Source organism: Parus major, chromosome 5, assembly GCF_001522545.3.
Source record: "Parus major isolate Abel chromosome 5, Parus_major1.1, whole genome shotgun sequence".
Lineage (NCBI taxonomy): Eukaryota > Metazoa > Chordata > Aves > Passeriformes > Paridae > Parus > Parus major.
In genome coordinates, this window is record NC_031774.1 from 21,450,801 (window position 1) to 21,470,482 (window position 19,682).

General features: G+C 36.5%; 1 protein-coding gene across 2 annotated transcripts in view; it reads left to right on the forward strand.

Annotated features, from left to right (window-relative positions):
* The window catches only part of EXT2 (exostosin glycosyltransferase 2), a 73,008-nt gene that overhangs the window by 26,216 nt on the left and 27,110 nt on the right, over positions 1-19,682 (forward strand). For both annotated transcript variants that reach the window (XM_015630856.3, XM_015630857.3), the window contains exons 8-9: positions 6,800-6,931; positions 16,328-16,517. In XM_015630856.3, the coding sequence (XP_015486342.1) occupies positions 6,800-6,931; positions 16,328-16,517 (322 nt within the window). The remainder of the gene's footprint in view (positions 1-6,799; positions 6,932-16,327; positions 16,518-19,682) is intronic.

Genomic DNA, 19,682 nt, shown 5'->3' on the forward strand with positions numbered 1-19,682 from the left:
ACTGCATTCATGCAACACAGCCAGTTTAGGTACAATGTGAAAGATGCTTTTAGTCTGATATTCTGTAAAACATGAAAATCATAAAACTTTAAAGGTTCAGGCAAATTAGCATGATTTTTCCAGTATTTAATTGATTTAATGGATTAGCTTTTAAAATTCCTACATAGTCCATGTATGGGGACAAGAAATTTTTACTGATTTTTACTTTCAGACTACAATTTCTAAAGAGTTTACCTCCAGTTTCAGGTAACTGTACTGGCACCCCAAAAGTGAGAGAACTTTTCAGAGCACAGCTCTCTTACTGTTATTCATAGGCTGAAATGCATGAGTTTATTTTGAAAAATGTAACTTACATTTGTGTAGGTTTGTGTAGCTTAGATTTGCATTTCAGATCTTCATGCCTCTGGGAAAAATGAGACTACTTCAGGTCACTATTGAAAACAGAGCTTTAAGCAGAAGAAGGACCATGACCTACAGCTAGTCATTTATTTTATCCTCTCATGCTCCCTTACTTAGAGAAGAATGGATTTATTGGAAGGTATTTTAAGGTACCAAAGGTCTAAATTTCTATCTGAATAACCCTATTTTTTTTCTGCACTGATTATAAAGAGAATAAGCCAGCCAGCCTTAGGTGTGTTGAATGTGGTTGAGTGATATCACCAAGGGTCCTAAACCAATCAAGCATTAATTTTTTAATCCCAAATTCTGTTTTCTAGAAACAGCAAATACTGTTTAATTCTTAATAGTATAAAGTCTTCTGAGGTTTTCTTGCAAGCCTGTGTGAAAAAAAAATAAATGTATCACTGCTTTTAGCTGATACAAGCTGGTATCATCTTTGTTGGAGAACTGCATACTAAAAGTAGCATGTGTGATCAGCAAGGAAGCTATTGGAACTGGGAAGCAGATGTAGGAACAGTAAAACAGTACAGAAAGAGAGTGTAGATTGCAATTTACAAGCAGAAAAATGTGGGAACTTGGGGCTATAAGGTCCTCAGTCTGAACCCAAAATTTATCCTGGGAAACTTGTTCTAAGCATATTGCTCCAAAAGAGTAACTTATCTTCTCTTCAGTCCTCTTCATTTTTCAGGGAGGTCAGTAGGACTCTTGAAAGCTCAGGTTTGCTATATGACTATTATGTAACATCAGCTGTATTCACATACATCTTAAGTATAGGGCAAACATACAAAAATTCAATTTATCTTGAACCTCAGTAGCCCATTTAATCCTACTGCCCAATGGAAAAAGTTTGGTAGGAGGGGAGGTTGCCTGGGACCAATCTGCATAGTTTACTCAGTGGGAAATAACGTGCTGTGTCTCAGTAACTTAGAAAACGTTTGATTATATTACAGTATGACACACAACTTTAGCAGGTCTTTGTGGGTGCAATTCCATGTCCAAAACTGTCAGATGCACAGCTGAACTGTAGATATTTACTGTAATATCATTTGTATCTCTGTTGAAAGTACACATTTTAGCAAAGAGTTACCGCAGTCAGTTACTTCAGTTACTTAGCTAAATATTTTATTAGTTTAAAGTATCTATTTACAAATAAAAAGACAAGATAAAATTATTTGGGTATTTTTCTATTTGTCAATCCATCCCAAAATTTGAAAGATTCAGTATGGTTAAGTCTCACAACATCTCTTTGAAGTCAATATTACACATACTGCTGAGAGGCTGAAGTAGGAGCAAGAAATCTAAAAAATGCTAAAGCTTTATCTGTAAATAAATAACAACCAAGATTAAGAGTAAGATCACCAGGTTTCCAGGCCAGTGCTGTTGCAGCAGGTAGGCCACACTCTTTTTACTTGGATAGACTGCTCTGATCCAGCTGGGAGTAAAAACAAGGAATACCGAGTGTCATTAAGAAGGGAAGGCATTTAAGTAGAGTCACCATAGGCAGTGTGAAAATGGTTGTATTTCAAGGCCTTGTAAACCCTTTCAAGGCATTTTGGAAACATAGAACTGCTGCAGTGGGGCAGAATCTCACAGCATCATGGCGCCTGACCTAAAAGTTGAGAAAAGTGGTGGTTTATGGGCAGTTAAATTTTACTACTCCTTTGCGAATTTTGCTTTTTTTTCCCCTCTTGCTACTTTTACGAACTCCAGCCAAATCATTGGCTGTGAAAAGACAGAAGGCTAGAAAGTTCCTTTCATGGACTGTTTTCCCCTTGATCTAAATGTTACAGAAGGTAGATCTTTCCTTGCCTTATGCCCAGTGTTGTTTTCTTTTTTTCATAAACCAATCGAAAGATTTACATTGATCTTGTCTTGCACTCTACACCAGAGCACCATTAGTGGCATTAACACTAGAACTTATAAACATTATATGAGTGAACTCTGTAATCTGATCCTATGTTGGCTTGTAAAAAGCTTATAAAGAGATGCTAGGCCCCCAAGTGTGTTTATTTCTAAGGAAAATAACACCTTACCCAAATAAATGTTGCTTTCTATGAGTAGGCTTCCCTGTTGCTGCATGCTGCTGCCTGTTGTCTGGTATGAAAATAAGTGCAAATGCTCTGTTCCTAAACTCTTGCATGTGCTGGTATGTACTGAATATTGTCAGTTTAGTTTCTCTGTAGTCCAATTGAACTAAATCCTGGAACTGAAAACAAGTGGAATTGAACTTCTGGGTTGGATAATTCCTTACTTGATTTAAGGAACATCTGTCTTACAGATATTGCTAGTCTTTCTCAAGGTGTGCATGTCTATTTGTAGAGATAACATAGTGTAGTGTTACCAATTTAAGAAATTTTGGCCTTTACAGAAAGTAATGGGTTTTCATGTGTGATCTAATGAGGATGCAGCAATTGAAAGTGGGGCAGGAGGAAGGAAGAAAGGAAAGGCAAGAACTTAGTACTACTTACTAGTATGCCCGTGTTTGTGAACTTGGTCTGTAGAACTCACTGCTTGCTGAGAAGAGAGAATTAGGTCTCCAATTCCTTCAGTCTTTGGCTTCCATAATGAAGTTTTCATGGCTTTGTTAAATTTGCTGCAGAAATTAAGTTCAGATGAACTGATTTCATGGGCAATCTATTGTGTAATGAGAACTTCCAGTCATTTCCAACCCATTGGGCAACCCAATAATATAATGTATTTCTTATTGTCAGTCAAGCCATACAGTATGCTAGATTTGACTCTTCAAAGTACTGGTAAAACAGTTTTCAAAAGTAATGCTTTTCTGTCTTTCGTTGTGGATCTATCCTAGATTTTCTGTTTATCCAGAAATTTAGAAGGAGAAGAGAAAGTATATTTCTTCTTTCTGTTTTCAATTCCTCATAAGCCATACAGGTTAATGTATGTTGATCTGTAATGTCTTGGCAGTTGTAAAAAGTAGATGTTTTATCTCTGTTAACCACCTAGGTTGCCCATGGCCTAAGCAGTATTTAGGTGTATACAAAGCTAGCTTTCTCTACAAGTCTGTGGTCTACATAGTGTGTTTCTTTAGGAAAATCTGGAAACCTCATCAAGCAGGCTTCTAGAGTACTAGAAGCTAATTTCAGTTCAAGTTGAAAGGAGAAGTCTGACTTTTATCATAGTTGTAGTCTGTGTATAATCAATGCTATGTGAAAGCCAAGATCTGGACCTGTGGATTGTTTATTTCAAGATCCCAAAAGGCATTCAGGTAGCTCTAATTAGTGTATTGCAATTACCATACCTTAAAAACATTGCTTAATTGCTTATTAAAGTTACTCTTGAGTTTTCTGGAATCATAGATATGGGAAAGAGAAACAAAGAGCTCAATAAAGCTATGTAAAAGTAATAAGAAAGTTGGCAGAGGAGTCTGGAAAAGAAATCTTTTTCTTTTGTGGTTGTTACTCTCTCCTGTATCACAAATGTGTTCAAGGGATTTCTATCCTCTCTATTTCTTACATTCCAAGATAAGCTTTTCAACCTCACCAAGTAGAGTCAAAAATACTTTTCAAATGGAATCAACATACATCTTCCCAATAGAAAACTTTCCCAAAATATTTAGTAACTCAGCATGCGGAGCAGCAGACACTCGCAAGCCATGTTAATCAGTTCTGCTTTATAAAAGCAAACAAGGTGGGGAGGAAGTAATGAGACCCTGAAACATCTGTTTGGGGACTTCAAATCCCCTTAGAAGGTTTTGAGTTCTGCCTTAAAGAAACACAACTCCAAAAATATTACAACCAACTGTGGGAACATTTTATGGCTCTTTACAAAAAATTAATTACATAAATATTAGTCTATAAAACATAAATTCCCTCTGCCCTCTTCTCCAGATTTGCTTCTGGTATAAAGGTGTAATCTTCCCTGACATTACAAGCATTCTTTAAGCAAAGAGGAGCTAGATCTGATTCATCCTAGTTTTGCTGAAGGAAGAAAGCTGTCTTTGATTTTTATGATAATAATAGATATTAAGGTATTAATAAAAAAATCTTAGGACATTATGGGAATGCTGTCATTTAATAACAATGGAATACATAATCCTGTATTTCACACTATTAATAGTTACTTAATTGCTTATAAAGTTATATGTTAAAAGGCTATACAAAATAGTTTCTTCTTCCTACTTAGTGCTGCTTACAACAGTTGTTCTAAACTGTTGTCAATCATGAGAATAAAATTTGGAATCCTTTTTATTTAGCATACTTGAACAGAGAAGTTAGCTGTTCTGGTCCATTTTAATTCTTAATCTGCTTCTGGTTTTCTTTTTAGATAGTTTGATGATTGATAATATATTTTTCTTAAGGGATAGGGCACGGGGAAAGAAACACTAATGCTTTTGCTTAGCATGTGGTGTTTGCTATATTTAGTGTCTCTTTACTTTTTCTTACCCCTTTATATAATTCTTCTGCTTTTACACTTGAATGTGGTAGTAATTTTGTTCCGTGTTCTTGGTAATCAGCCTGTTATCCAGCTGTTAAGTCCTATCAGGAAGAGAAATAAGGAGAGGGAAGCGATTCCATTCTAAACTGAAGTTGTTTTGCACTCTCTCTGGACGACAAGCTCCAGAGTAGTGTTATTTTGGACGTACCCATCAGTATCTGGAGTAAAATTTTAAAATAGCCTGAAATAGTCAGAGTTATGGCTGTTTGCACAGTAAATGTAGTGCTTCAGAGAAAACTAATCTCTTTCCTAGTTTGCTTTTTAAATTGTAACATGGATTTTTTTCATCTTAAATATTTACAGAAATATTCTGCAGAATCTGTTTTGCAGTTGTTTGTTTTTTTTCTTTTTAGTCACAGAGTAGAGTTTTAGGGCTGGTGGTTCAGCCTCAAATCTGTAGTTTCAACCACCATAGCTTACACTTGGAGTCAAGCACAGAGTAGCAAAAGCACGAATATATGCAAGTTTGTGCTTATAATCTTTCCTCTATACTGTTATTTAGCCCAGGAATCTCTAAAAGGAACTGTATATGCAGGAATCACTGCGTGTCTTCTGTTAAAAAGTACTGACTTACAGAGTGAGATCTGTTGACATTTGTTAACAACAGATAAATGAGAGTTGTTTTTGGTTCATCCTAAGATCTGTACCTCCAGAAATTTGATATTCCTTCAGTAATTAAATAAGGTAAATAATACAGTAACTAAGTAAGGTAAATTATATTTAATATTTTCATAACATGTTATTAAAACTGGCTTGTTTGTGGAGCCTTTTTTCTATTTAAGAAATCTGTAGCAAGAGAAAACTTGCCCAAATTTATGTATTGTCTTCAGCTGTGTTCTGACTCTGAAAGCTAAAGGTTCCAATTAATGAAAAAATGTATTTTTTTAAACTGCTCTACCTCCTAGATGCAAACACATACTCTTATAGTTTGTAATTAACCATAAGGAGATTGCAAATGAAATTAGTTTCTGGAGAGCTCAAGGTGCTACAGTTTCCTGAAGAAAAGTAAGGTTGAAAAAAAATTGTGTATTTTGGGCCAGAACTCTTGAACTAGATGGTTTGGTTAAGCATGTTTCCTTCTGGGTTGGATGAGGACCTACAGGATCATTTTATAGTTCTAGGGATTGAAAAAGTATTTTTATATCTCTTAACAGCAAGTCAGCATTTTCATTTCCAAACCCCTGCTTTTCTTCTGTCATTTCTGTCTTACACAGAAACTGGGACAAGATGAAAACTTATACAGGACCTTGGTTTTAGAACAACTCATCTGTGAAATTCAGAGCACCTGTGTATAACAATCTCATGCTTCATTTCAGCAGTTTTACACTGTACTAGAAATTAGCCTAGATTAACGATTGTAATAAATTGGCATGTATATGTACTTTATGTGAAAATCATAATCATTTACTTGTATAAATAATATTAAGTTTCTTGGAAGACATGGGAAACTATTAGTCTGGTAGGGTTCATGACTACTGAAATTCTGTATCTGATCAAGTGTCTCTAATATTGATGTTAAAAATGACTTCTAAGTTATGGCTTTCAGGCATAATGCTTTTATTTGACTATTTGACTATTTAACTGCACTGTGGATTAATTTTGTTCTATGATCAAACTGCTTCTGACATTTTTCAGGAGGAAAACATATGATAAAAGTGTGAAAATACATGATTCCTTCGAATATTTTCATTCTGTTTAATCACTTGCAAAACAATGCTGCTGTTTCTTTTTATTGGCTGTGAGTCCTCTTAAGGGGTGGAGTTGAGTTTGAAGCCTTCAGGCTTTACAGAAATATGCTATCTACAATAAACATGCCTCCTAATTTAATTTCCACCTGACATGTCGACTGCATGGAACAGATTATGCATTTGTGAGTGGCAAGCTCAAATTGATTATTAAGCACTGGATCTATGCAATGTGAAAGTGAATTTTATTCTGTTTACAGGCAAGGTGGTTCTGGGAAGCATATTTTCGATCGATGAAAGCAATTGCTCTCGCTACTCTTCAGATTATCAATGATAGAATTTACCCATATGCTGCCATTTCTTATGAAGAATGGAATGATCCCCCAGCTGTGGTAAGCAAATTCGTTTGATTTACTCATGGAACAAATTGTGGTTTTGTTTTTTATTTTCTCACATAAAAGGTGTGTGCTATGAAACTTGGTAATAATTCTGTGTGTTGTGCTGGTAACTCACACAGATGAAGCTAATATATTTTATGACAACTGACAAAATAACTAGCAGTTTGTTTCATGTCCTGGCACTAAGATGAGAACTTTTAACTTTTGCTGTTGCACACATTAAATTGCTTCTTTATATATTTATTTGCTTATTTACTATTTATTTTTCCTTGATGCATGCACTTACACACATATACACACTCTTTTCTTTATTTCTATTTAATTCAGTGAGATTTTGGAGCACTGTATATATTTGGACACAGTCTGTATGACTGCAGAGAAAACAGTGGAAATGCTGAAGATCTTGAAAAATCTGCAGGAATCTTTCCTATAATTCTGTTGAAGCAGCTAATTATTCTTATGCCTACAATTTTTTCCATGTTCTTTCTTAACCATTTCTCTTATACAGAAACTGATGATCAAAGTTATACTGTTTTTTTTTTTTTGTTTTGTTTTTCTTTGCCTGTTTTTGGTTTAATTTAAAGTTTCACTGCTTGAACTCACTTTTGTTAAGAAAAAACAGTGCAGTATTAATTAACCTCCTGCACCAAGCAGCTGGTTCTGATTTTTTACTATATAAAAGCCTGTAGATGATTTTCGCTCATAATCAGTTAATTTTCTTGGTGTCAAAATATAAAAAATAGTTTTATTTTACTAATAAAACCAAACTTGTTAACTATCTTGCTTTATGATAGTTTAGAGAAAGAAAGCTGTGTAGGAGTACTGAATAGAAGTGAAGTGTGTTTTACTTTAAATTCTTCAGACCAATGGAGTGTCAAGAGTTGCTGATGAAGAGTTAGAAGCTCATTGCTGTGCTTCAGAAATTGTGTTTCCATGGCCTAGTCAAAGGCATCAATAATCTGGAGAGGAAATGTGGCCCTGGTCAGTAGTTAAGGAAGAAATTAATCTGCACAAGTGTGTACTCCACAAGAAGGGAATCAGAATATCTTAACACCTTTACAATTATGGTAGCAGAACCAAGCACCTTTAAACACAATGAATTGAAGAAAATGCTTTGAGGATTACTCAGTCTTTAATGGGAACCTAAAAACATCTCCTGGATTCTCTTCTATTTATTTTTTTTTAAATAAATGCACTAGACAGAATTTCAAAGTTGTCTGCTTGTTGGGCAGTAAAATCCACTTGAGTCTGTGTCTCATCTAACTCCTGCCTTATATCCAGTCATAGCACTGTTACCATTTCTAGTCAGCCTGTATGAAACATTATGGTTGGAAGGACTTACTTATGTACATTTGATGTAGCAGAAAATGGCAACTGTATCCTCTAAATTTGATAAGAAGGCCAAGTAACTAATGTCCTTTTTGTTTACAAGGAAATTTCTATATTCTTCTCTAAATAAACTCCATGACTGAAGCTTTTAAAGAAAATTATTTCAGGTCAGTCTCAGGGCTAGGATATAGCTAATTGTTAAAATAAGCACCTGTGAGTTAATATTAATACCACAGTGAAAAGTGTGAGTAATTGTCAGAAATTCTTATGTTGCTGGCCAGAGCTAACCTCCAGAACTTGCCATATGTGTTCTACTTTCAGACTCAGCCAACTTAGCAGACAGTTCCTTTAGCTTTGCTTGTTGTTGCATGTGGTGTTGTGGTCAGTAGAGATTAAGTGCAATGCTCTTCTGTATGCTTTTGTTCCTGTTATGTGGTTTTGATAGGAGCACAAAGGTGCAGAAAGAGTATGTAGAAGCTGTAGGCACCTTAACAAGAAGTGCAGAGGTGCAATCACTGTTTCAAGGGCTTAATGAAGTTAGCCAGAAATTTCTTTAATCAGTACAAGGCTGTTCATAGAGCTCAGATCCCTGTGCTCTGAGTAGTAAAGTTTTGAAAACAAGAGCACAGATTTGCCTATGGAATATCTATATAGGAAAATGCCTGCTTTAAGGGATTTGTGAATTTACTTACTTGGACAAATTCACCTATCTAACAGAAAGAAGAGCTTGCTGTGCAAGATCATTGTGCAGAGAAGGATACTTCGAAAGAACTCTTGGCCATGGTTGCTTACATGCCTGCCTCCTTGGTTTGGGGTGGGGGTTTATTTGTGTGTGCTTACAGGGGTTAATTTTGCTTAGTAGTTCACTAGAATCCTGAGAAGTAACAGAAAAAGTTTGGTAAAACGCCCTGTTTACTAACTTTTGTGCTGCTCAATTGTTACAACTTCTTCAGACTTCTTAGACAAAGCAGTAAAACTATTATTTCTACTTTGATGATTAGAATGGCTTGTAACTCTCCAAGATGCACAATATACTTAGCATTTTGTTGAAGTATTGTAGCTTCATGTGTTTGCTTCCAGAATTAGATTAATCATCTGATTTCAGTCTATTTTTCTATGTTTTTATATAGTTATGCCATTTAGTATTTTGATTGTAGTATAGTAGAATAGATTCTGAGTCAGCAAACAGTTAGCAGATGGCAGCATGTAAGTATGCTAGATAAAAGAGATTTTTAGAGGTCTCAAATGTTCAATTAAGTTAGTTTCTAAAAGCAGCACATATAAGGAAAAAGCTGAGAAAGCTGCGTCTTTCACAAAAGGCTGCCTCAAGTTTGATGTGAATTGCAAAGTAGGATTGATAGACTTCTCTGCTTTTCTTTGAGCTTGGATGCTTCAAAATAGGAATTAAGAGATATCTGCAAGCATAATAATGATTACATTGTTTTTACTGCAGAATTGCATTGATTGCATGGATTTTTGTATCCCCCCATCTGAGGGGATGGCTGTTACCTTGTACATGTCAGCATGAAAATGATACTCGCTTAAAATTAGTGAGGCATACTCGTGGCTGGATCTGCACATGGATAAGCTTTATTCCTGTTCCTAAGGTATTTCTCAAGTCTCAACACGAAGAAACATCAGCCCATCTTGTGTTGAGTTTTATTTTCCCAAACACTTTAAACCTACTATAGTAGGTACTGCTGCCCAAAGAAGCGGTCCTGCACTCTTCTAGAGTTGGGCAACAGTTTCCTCTTTCATGTGCAATCTTTTTTCTGATAATTCTATTTCACTTGTGGTGAATTAGCCAAAATAATGTTCCCTATATAAAACTTACCAGGCAAGAGAAAAAAGAAAGGGGGGTGGGGGCATGCAAGGGAGGGACTGGGTGGCTTGAGGGCTGCTTTTCTTGGCATTAGTTAGACTTATATTGGCTCAAAATACTAGTAAGACTGTTGCATGTGTATCTTCACCAGAGTGTCGAGCCAGCAGTGGTACAGGAGGGTGTTTTTCCAGGGGGGAGTGTAAGGTATGCAGAAGATAAATGCATATACGGTTAATTCCATACTTAGTATATTGCACAGGGGAAGTGATCCAAGCATTTTTATGTGTTTTTACGGGCTGACTGAAAACTGTTGGCCTATCTCAAGCAAAAAAAACATTGTGAAGTGGATTATTTTTTCTACTTATTCACTGTCCTATTGCAAAATGGAAGACTAGTAGCATATAATATGCTAATATGTTATGGAATAATACTTTGAATAAAAATGCGCTGTGACATATTTCCTCCCTTTAATGAAGAGGAGCAAATGATAGTTTTGGGATCTGAAATTCATTGCTGGGCTACTTGAGCCCTTTATGTCTCAGAGAGCCTTTTGTTGCAAGCATGGAAGTTTAATGCCTTTTGTATTTTTTGGCCCAACCATTATCCACTAGGCAGAGGCAATCAGCTACGTCCAAGTACGCCAGAAAATGAATGATTCTACGGTGTGTGTTTTGATGGTTACCAATTTGGGCTGGATTAGAAATAATGACTTGGGCTTGAGATGTGATCTGTTACCTTCAGTTAAGTACTTTGTTATGCTCTAATAGAGGTAAATTACTTCCTCACTTATGCTTCGTTGTAGATTGCTTAAATTCTCTTCTTTGCCTTATACCTCACTAATATATATGGGTTTCTGAAAAATGAGTAAGACACGTTTTTTTTTCAGAATTCTTCAGCTGCTTTTGTTGAAATTCCTTCAAGCCTGTTTATAATGTAGACCTATGAAACATTAGATGATTTTTTTGTCAGGGGCTGCTTTTGAGCTCTGACCTTGGATGATACAGAGCAGAGTTTAATAATCACTTGAGAATATCAGTATGCGAACAATAAACATACCAGATTTCATTTCTTCCAGTGAGGCAGAAAACAGCACCATCATTTGGTGTAAACTAAAATAGCAGAATGATCTTAGTGCCCAGAATGCCGCTGATTTAGTAAAGCCTAATTAGGATGTTAATTTTCAGAATACTTTGTAGGTCCTGTCAATTACTAGGCACTTGACACTTATTAAAAAATTAAACTATTCCTAACCTCTTTGACTAATGTTTTATAGTCCTCAGTCTACAGATAATGCTACTGTTACAACTGTGCTTCCCTCCTAGTACCATTTATCATCTCCAAAGCATTAAGCAAATATTAACATACACTTTTTTATCTACCTCTAAATGAGAACAAGCTAGCACTTTTCTGGGCAGTGCATATCTGGTATTTTTTCCATTGAACAGTATTAGATTTCTGTTTCTGCTGTATTTTCCAGCTACTTCTGTGATGGTTTTAATCTGCTGGATCAAATATTGCTTTATTTATTATGATAGAAGATAGATATTCTTTTTTATATTAAACAATTTTCTGTTTATTGATTTGTTTTTTGGTGTTGGTATTATGGATTGGCTGAATAACCCACATGTATTCAGATGTGAACATTGGTGTTTTTATGTGAATGTAAAACATGGTTTAACAGTTGGTTCTTTAATTTACCTAACCAGAAGTTAGGATACTTTTCTTACACTGGATTATTCTACAGAAGATAGAAGTTCCTGTCTGTCTTGTAGCTAATTTTTTTGTAAGGAGAGTTTATGATCTCCATTAAAACATGAAATGATGGCCACTGCAACTTCATTTGTAATTCTGTTGGGTGAAAGCACTTTGGTTGGCTCTGGACAAGTAGGGAGGGTTATTTCCTTTGGGTTTGCCCTGTGACCACTTGAGGATGGGAAGCATGATGAAATACTTTCTCAAAGTATTGAATAGAAACTTACCATAAATAATTGGAGAAAAATAGAATAAATCAAGGCTTTTTTGGTCTGGTAATTCATAATTGAAACCATGTTGAGGTTAGATTGATTTTAAGAACAACCCAGCTGAAAAAGCCTTAACCACAGTGGCAGGGGATATATCTCTGTTTTGCTTAGATGTATAGGACTGATCAGCTACTAAGTTCAACACACTGCTGTCCTTACCTCTGTGCTTTTAAAAGACAGTGAATTGTTGTTCAGACTATGTGGTTTCACTAATATGTAGTTTACAACAAGCAGGCTAGGTGTTGAAAATAAAATACACAGATGGAAAAGTTCATGGGAGGAGTGTAATTTTATTCTTAAGTGCTGTTGAGTTTTCCCACTAAATGATAGCTGGGAAGTTCTCGTTTCTTCTTTAATATGGAATATCTTACACAGAGTTGTTTACCTCTGATGATGTTTCTAACGTGTCTATTTTACCTTTCTTCAAGTCCCTTTAAAGGGTGAACAACCAGTTAAGAAGTTTTGAGATAGGACCGAGTCTTCGTTATCTCTGATGCTTTACCAATATCTTTGATGCTCTATAGAATTTAAATATTAAGATTGTCCATTTGTGTTCATTGATGTTGTGAAGCTCCCACCTAGCTCCCTTCTGTACCCTGCTAAGAAAGGTCTGTTACAAACTTCCCTGCTAAGCTGAAGACACCTCATCAAGTTCAGCCTGAAGCCTCCACATCATGAGAATTCAGCTCCCTTGATACATCCTTAACGTATTTATTTTTCCTAAAGTACTATCAGGTTGTTTTTAATGACCAAGGGGGAGGACACTATTTGATCGAGCTACAGTAAAGGAAGGTGCCTTGTTTCTAAGACATTATTACACATGCACACTTGTAGAAAGCATGCACAGGACAGCTGCAGCAGTCTGAATCTTTTTATGCATACATAATCATTCCTGACTTCTGTCTTCCAGCTTCAGGCTATTCCCAAGTTCTCACTGTCACTCACACTCCAGTACTTTGGATTTTCATATTAACTGCAAAGAGCTGTCAGATAACTGAGACTGTGAGACTTAAGTGACATGAAATTACTCTTAGGAAGCTAACATTTCAATTTGATCCATTTTGCCCATAAAAATGATTCACAGCAAGTAACCTATTAATCTTGGATTAATTATCCTGGCTCTTCTAATGATATTAGCTGGGAGGGTGATAGTGAAGGGTTGTCTTATGCATAGCTGAGTGTCAGCACTTTGTCAAAGAGAGGTGATGGATGATCAATCTACTGTTGCTGTTTGCTCTCATCTCTGAGAGTGAAAGTTCCTGTGTATTTCCGTCAAGAATGTTAATAAAGATGGGAATGGAGCAAATGTGCCTTCATCACTTGGTTGCTTGAGCAGTGACTGGGAGAACCCATCCCTATGTCATTAGCCATTTCATGCTTTGCTGCCATAATGGAGATTTAATTAGGTTGCTGTTGTATTAATTGCCTGTATGGTTTGCTTTTCCCAAGCAGAAATCTGGAAGACTTTAGCAAATTATGGAGGCTTGAATTTGCCTGATTTCCTGCAGAAAGTGGGGTCAATAGGTCTCAGACTGTAGACACACTCTTCAGGCAGGCAGCAGGGGGTTGGCTCTTAATGGCACTTGAGAGATGCTTAATTGCCTTTTCGAAATGTTTTTCTCAAATGAGCGGCATGGTTCTCCCATCCATTAGTGTGTGTCTACAGGCTTTTCCCTCCTACCATCATCTTTTAGTAGTTGCAGAAGCAAAACCTCCTTAAAAGTTGCCTTATTTTTCCTAAGTTATGACCAGCAGGGGAGAATTTTCATGCCTTTCTGAAAGTAGTAGAAGTTGGGATTTAAGCAATGTATCTAAAATTTAAGTTTATAAGAGAAATTCAAGATGATTTTAGGTATATATGCATGTACTTGCACACATATTGCATGATCTATTTCTTTCTGTAAGTACCTAATTTAGTCTTAGATTATGGAAAAGGAATAATCCTTTTCAAAAGATATTATAGCAAGCAATTTGTTAGGGAGTGTTGTGGACAGAGAGAAAATATTTTTAGAAAAACTTCAAATGGGAGGTAGCAATTCTTACCCATAAGTAATAAATAGAACATTGTCTGCAGATGGCTCTACCAGTTATTTCTTCTTGTAGGACAGAAATATAATATTTTCTTGGCACTCTGATTATGATGTTAAACCTCTGTTTCAAGTATTAATGAAAAGAGGTTTCTGAGAGTTGTGTTGAGAAGCTGCTTGACATTACCAGGGTCATTCGGATAATAGCAGTCTTGGGGTGGGGGTTGTGTGGAAACAAGTCTGTAGTAAAGCTTTAATGAGGTGGATTATGCTCTGGTAACATTTAGATTGTGATTTGCTGTAGGAATTATTGAAACTACAGCAAAATCAGAGGGCTGTCCCCATCTGCCACTAGTCATCTTGTACAACTAGCGAAGTATGTACAAAAGCTTTCGTTTTAGAAAATGCAATAATCTGAAAGCAGATTTTTCTCTGCACATATCAGTTGCTGAAGTAATGGATATATATTTTCTGAATTACTGAGTGTGCTTTCACAGGTAGCCATGTCCCTTTTATGAGCCAAAGTTCCATACTGTACCGTTACTGTTCCTACATTATCCTATTATTCCTCTTGGGTAAAAAGTAGAACTTTGTGTTTTCTGTTAGGATCCTCACAAACAGTTTAAGATGAATGCTGCTTTTACCAGACCTGATAAAGTGTGTGTAGCTGAAGGCCAGTCTGTCTTTCCAACTATTTCAGGAAGTCTACTAAAACGTATTACTCCTACTGACAGGTCCTTGCCTGGATCATACTCTTAGACCATCCTGGACAAAAGAGTGTGCCAATGCTGTTCTTAACTTTTCTGCCTCACATATTTATCCCCTCTTCAGTTTTGATCTGTTCATAGAAGGAAATCATATTCACATCATATTTTTTTCTCCTTTAACAAAATGGTCCAAATGTTATGATGTCTTTCAGTAAATAGACTCTTTGTTCTCCTCATCCTTGAAGTCATTCTAGTTAGAGATGTCTAACCATTAAACACTAGGAACGTGATTGTTGGGTGTATAAAGATAACCAAAACTAAATAGGGAAACAGAAAATTGCAAAGTTTTCTTCTTACAGATATGACCTTTTAACTCTGAGTCTGTAAAACTTGTTTTACTCCTGGTACAAGCAGGCTTATGGTATGACTTTAGCTGGAGAATTTCACAGTATTTCTGTAAACTGCTGGCAGTTGCTAACCTCTTACGAGTATTCATAGTTTTTACAGGCTAGGATTCAAGACTTCCTTGCAAAACAGCGTCACTCAGTTTTTGTTTTCCCGACTCCCCTTTTCACCTTGTCCCAAAGGCTTTAGTTTTTCCTTTTGCTTCTCTGTCCGACCCCTGCTTGGAAAGTCAGTCGGAATGGAAGATTTGAGACTAAAATGCTGGTATTTTCATTCTTGTCAAATGGTCCCTTTACTGCTTCCTCCCCCATGTTGTCAGCTCCAAAGGGGCTTGGCACATTCAGTGGGAATTTAGTTGTCTGTTATGTCTTTTGCCATCTGGGCTGGCTTCCCTATGTTGTGTATTGAAGTAAGACCTTTAAAATCTTAAAAGGGATGCCCTAGTTAAAATTCACAAGGAGCAGATAACTGAAACTCATCTTTGAATCTCATTTCTTTTAATTTTTTTTTTTAATGTAATAGGTGCATTTTTTCCACCATTGAATAAACTGTGGAAGCTGGCACATTGCTTCTCTTCATACTTGCTTTTTCCCTTTTTGCTTGGGTGCACATTTTATGCCAAGTTTATGGCTTTGTTCCTTTGGTTTTGTTGTCACTAACACTTTCTCACTCTGAAATTGTAGTGCTGATTAAGTTTCTCTTTGTTTATTGAGTCCTGACTATAAATATAAATGTCTTGAAATAATGATGATTAGTAAATGAGAATTGAACCATGCTATCTGGGGTCAATTCACCTTGGTTTTCCTTCTCCACAAATCCACCTGCCTCTTCCACTTTAGGTTTTACCTTAACCCCTATTTGGTTGCAACATTATAGCTAGGCAAAAGTGAAAACTGAAATAAGAAAGAGATTAGAATAAAGGTTTTGAGAAATTGCTGAAGTCAGAACTGGAGAGTGAGCCTGCCTGATCCGAGCAAATTACAAATCTCATAATTAGGGTCTGGCTATATGAATTTTTCCCTACTGTGATAATTCACATTAATCAAATTATTTTGCTGTTTTCTTGTTTTCCTTCACAGAAATGGAGCAGTGTGAACAACCCACTCTTCCTTCCACTGATCCCACCTCAGTCCCAAGGTTTCACAGCTGTAGTTCTGACCTATGACCGAGTGGAGAGCCTTTTCCGAGTTATCACGGAGGTTTCTAAAGTGCCTAGTCTATCCAAATTGTTGGTAGTCTGGAACAACCAGAATAAGAATCCACCAGAAGGTAAAAACCCAAGGGAGAGGTGGTGGAGGAAGGTGAAACTGGGCATAGCATGTCTATTGACACCTGTTACAGAATGTCCTCTCCTCCACATCATTTATATTCAAGAAGTAGTTAATGTTTCTTTCAAAATAATTGGTTTGGATTTTTTGTGACCGAGTGTTTGAAAGTGGAATAAGAGAAGCCAAAGTAGCTAACAGGAAAAAAGCATACCAGTAGTTGTGCTGCTAACTCCTGAATCAAAAGTTATAAATTCAATATTACAGAAACATTTCTGTCCTTAACATTTTTGGAAGAAGTAGTAAGGAGAGGCCTATTTCTGATCTGTCGATACTTGCTTTTATTTCTTTGTAGACGGACTTTCATCACAGTGTGTATACTGATGCTACTGGACTGTTTCTAGAGCAAATGTAGTTCAAAGCAGCAAAGTATTTTGAATGCTTGGAGCTATAAAATAAGTGAATATTCTGATTAAGTGATGAAACGAAAATTTGGGACATTTCAGCTGTCCAAAATGGAGTTTCCATACCACTAGAATATCTTGTGAAAATGTTAATGCTTGCCCAGTAAGACAATACATAAGTGCCTGTTTTAAAATATTTCTCTTTTCAATACATATGGTATACTGTACTGCTCTTTGTAGTATGTGAGTGAGTCTGGTGTCATCTCCATGTTTTTTAATTTGTGGTTATTTTAAAATGAGGACTCATTCACAGGCATTTTCCCAAGTTATTTATATGTGTACATTTTTGAAACAAGGTTTGGTTTCAAAGGTATATTAATTACTCCAGTATGAATTCAGCTCTGTAAATCTCTCAATTATTTAGTTTTCAGTAGCTGAGGTGTGCTTTGCCAGCCTGGCATACTGCTGTACTGTATCCCGTTGTGCCAGGGCCTGAGTCTCAGGCTGCCCAGTCCTCTCAGCTTGCTGCCTACATTTTCAAACCCAAGATCCTTATCCCATGGCTTTTTGACTCCTTTCGTGCAATGTCATTGTACACTCCATGGGCTGCTCTGTGTCCAACCAACTCCTTTCTATCCCATCCCCAGGCTTCCTGCCTCACAAGACCATGCTGCTTGTAATCTTTTCCCAGGTCCTCAGCTGGAAAAACAGGTCTTGACATCAGTGAATTCCATAATGAAATCACCATGGAATAAATGGGAGGTCTTGCCCCATGCAAGGGAAGTGAGCTGGGCTTGGCCTTTGGTAATCTTCTCCAGCGCTAGACAGACTCTCCAATGCTGCTTATTTTATTTCTGTGCTTACTGATCCCTAGGGTGACTTTCTTCCAGTTCTGAACACCAATACTAAAATCCTGAGCATTGTGCTAGGCAATTAAAGCCTTCTCTTCTTATTCTGGATGAAGTACTGTAGCTATAGTAGCTGTATATGAGTCTGGTTCCCATGTGCTGTACATATGGATCTGTCATTCTCATCTGAAAATGTGGTGATTTTGTGGGACAAGAAATGTTGCCTTCTAGGAATACGTGTTCTAAAAAAATGCTGTATTGTGGATTCCTCTGTAGTGAATGAAGTATATTGTTAGGACTCCACTTTATTATTCTCTTTCCAGAGGCTTCAACTGCTGCTGTGTTCTACTCTTCAAGGTTAGTTATTCTGCATAGCAGCAAGATGCAACGTAGAAATTAATCCCTGACCACTTGTCTCAATTTACTATCTCCTAAGAGCTTCTCAGAGCCAAGCTATTGCTACCATTCACTTGGCTCATTTGCCATTTTGGCAACTTGCTGCAGTTTAAAGCAAAGTAGCTTTATTGTTTACTTTAAAAAGTGTTCTTTATTACTTCTGGGCTAAATATGTCAAGTTTAGTCATATTTTAAATATTTTGCAGCCCTTTAGAGTAAAAATTGTTGTGTATAAATTGATAACAACTGGAATTTTTGCAGTAAGCTGTTCTTTCCTAAAAGCAAAAATGTGTAGTGATACATACACTTATGGGATCATTGAGTGTGGGTGGATTCAACCCAAATTGCTGGGATTGTTTCTACATTTCCTTCAAGTTAGTCTGAGATACAGGAGAGTTGAAGCAAATAGATGATTACAATGACCTTTTCTTTTCAATCATTGTATTCAACTTGAAAATCAAAGTATGTTTAATTTTTTTCTGCCTCTACTACTGCTCAGTCATAATCTAGTTAAAAAAACAAAACAACAACCTGGAGAACTTAAAATTGTGGACTTGAGAGCACAGTTGAAAGCATAAGCAGTTTTGTCCTTGCATTAACCTAAGCATTGCATTGAAGTGAATAACTATTTGTTTTTAGTGTCCCTTGTCCCTTTATTGCTGTTACAACCATTGTAATCTCTTGGCCTGTGGCTAGAGGGAGGTCAGTATGATTAAATGAACTTGTTTTATTCCAGATCCATGCAGGGCATTCCACTTGGCTCTTCAGCCAGTCTCTCGTTCAGTCTATCTATTAGTGATCCTAATCCTCGGACTTCAAAGCTACTGCTGTTTATAGCCTGTTAAAGCCAGGAAGTTTCTGATGGATTAGAACAAGGAATGAGTTTGAAGTTTGTAATGTGCACCACTGTCACTGATAAAGTCTAGTTTATTACCCTACAGTAGTATCTGCACTTTTATGGCTATTCATTTTTAATTGGTTGTAGTAAAGCAGAGGCACTTAACCTTCTAGAGCATCAATTGCTGTATTTCTTGGTCCTTTCCACGTAAGGGACATGTTTTGGTACAGAAGAAGAACTTGGCTTTTGTCATTGCAACCCTTTGTATCTTTGTTTTGTTTTTGTTTTGCAACCCTTTGTTTTCATTTTGCATGTGTAAGTGGGAGGGCTGGGTGAACAACATCCAAATTGCCTTCCTTAGTATGTGTGCTAAATTGAGAAACTGGATTTAGGTTTCCTGGGATGCAGCTGGCAAAGTGCCACACAAGTGACATGTGGCCTTTCCTTTCTTTCCTCTGTCAACATCAGAAAATTATTATAACTGAAAATATCATTATTGTCAAACCAATATGCTATGCATTTGCAATAATGCCTTTATGTAATGATATGATTTAGGAGGAAAACTGAATAAAAATTAAATTCTCTAAAAATTGTACAAAATTTAAGATCATGGAGTCACAGGTGATCACTGCTGTCAGTAGTGCTGAGCATCCCAGCTAGGAGGCTGTAGCTGATCTCGGCTG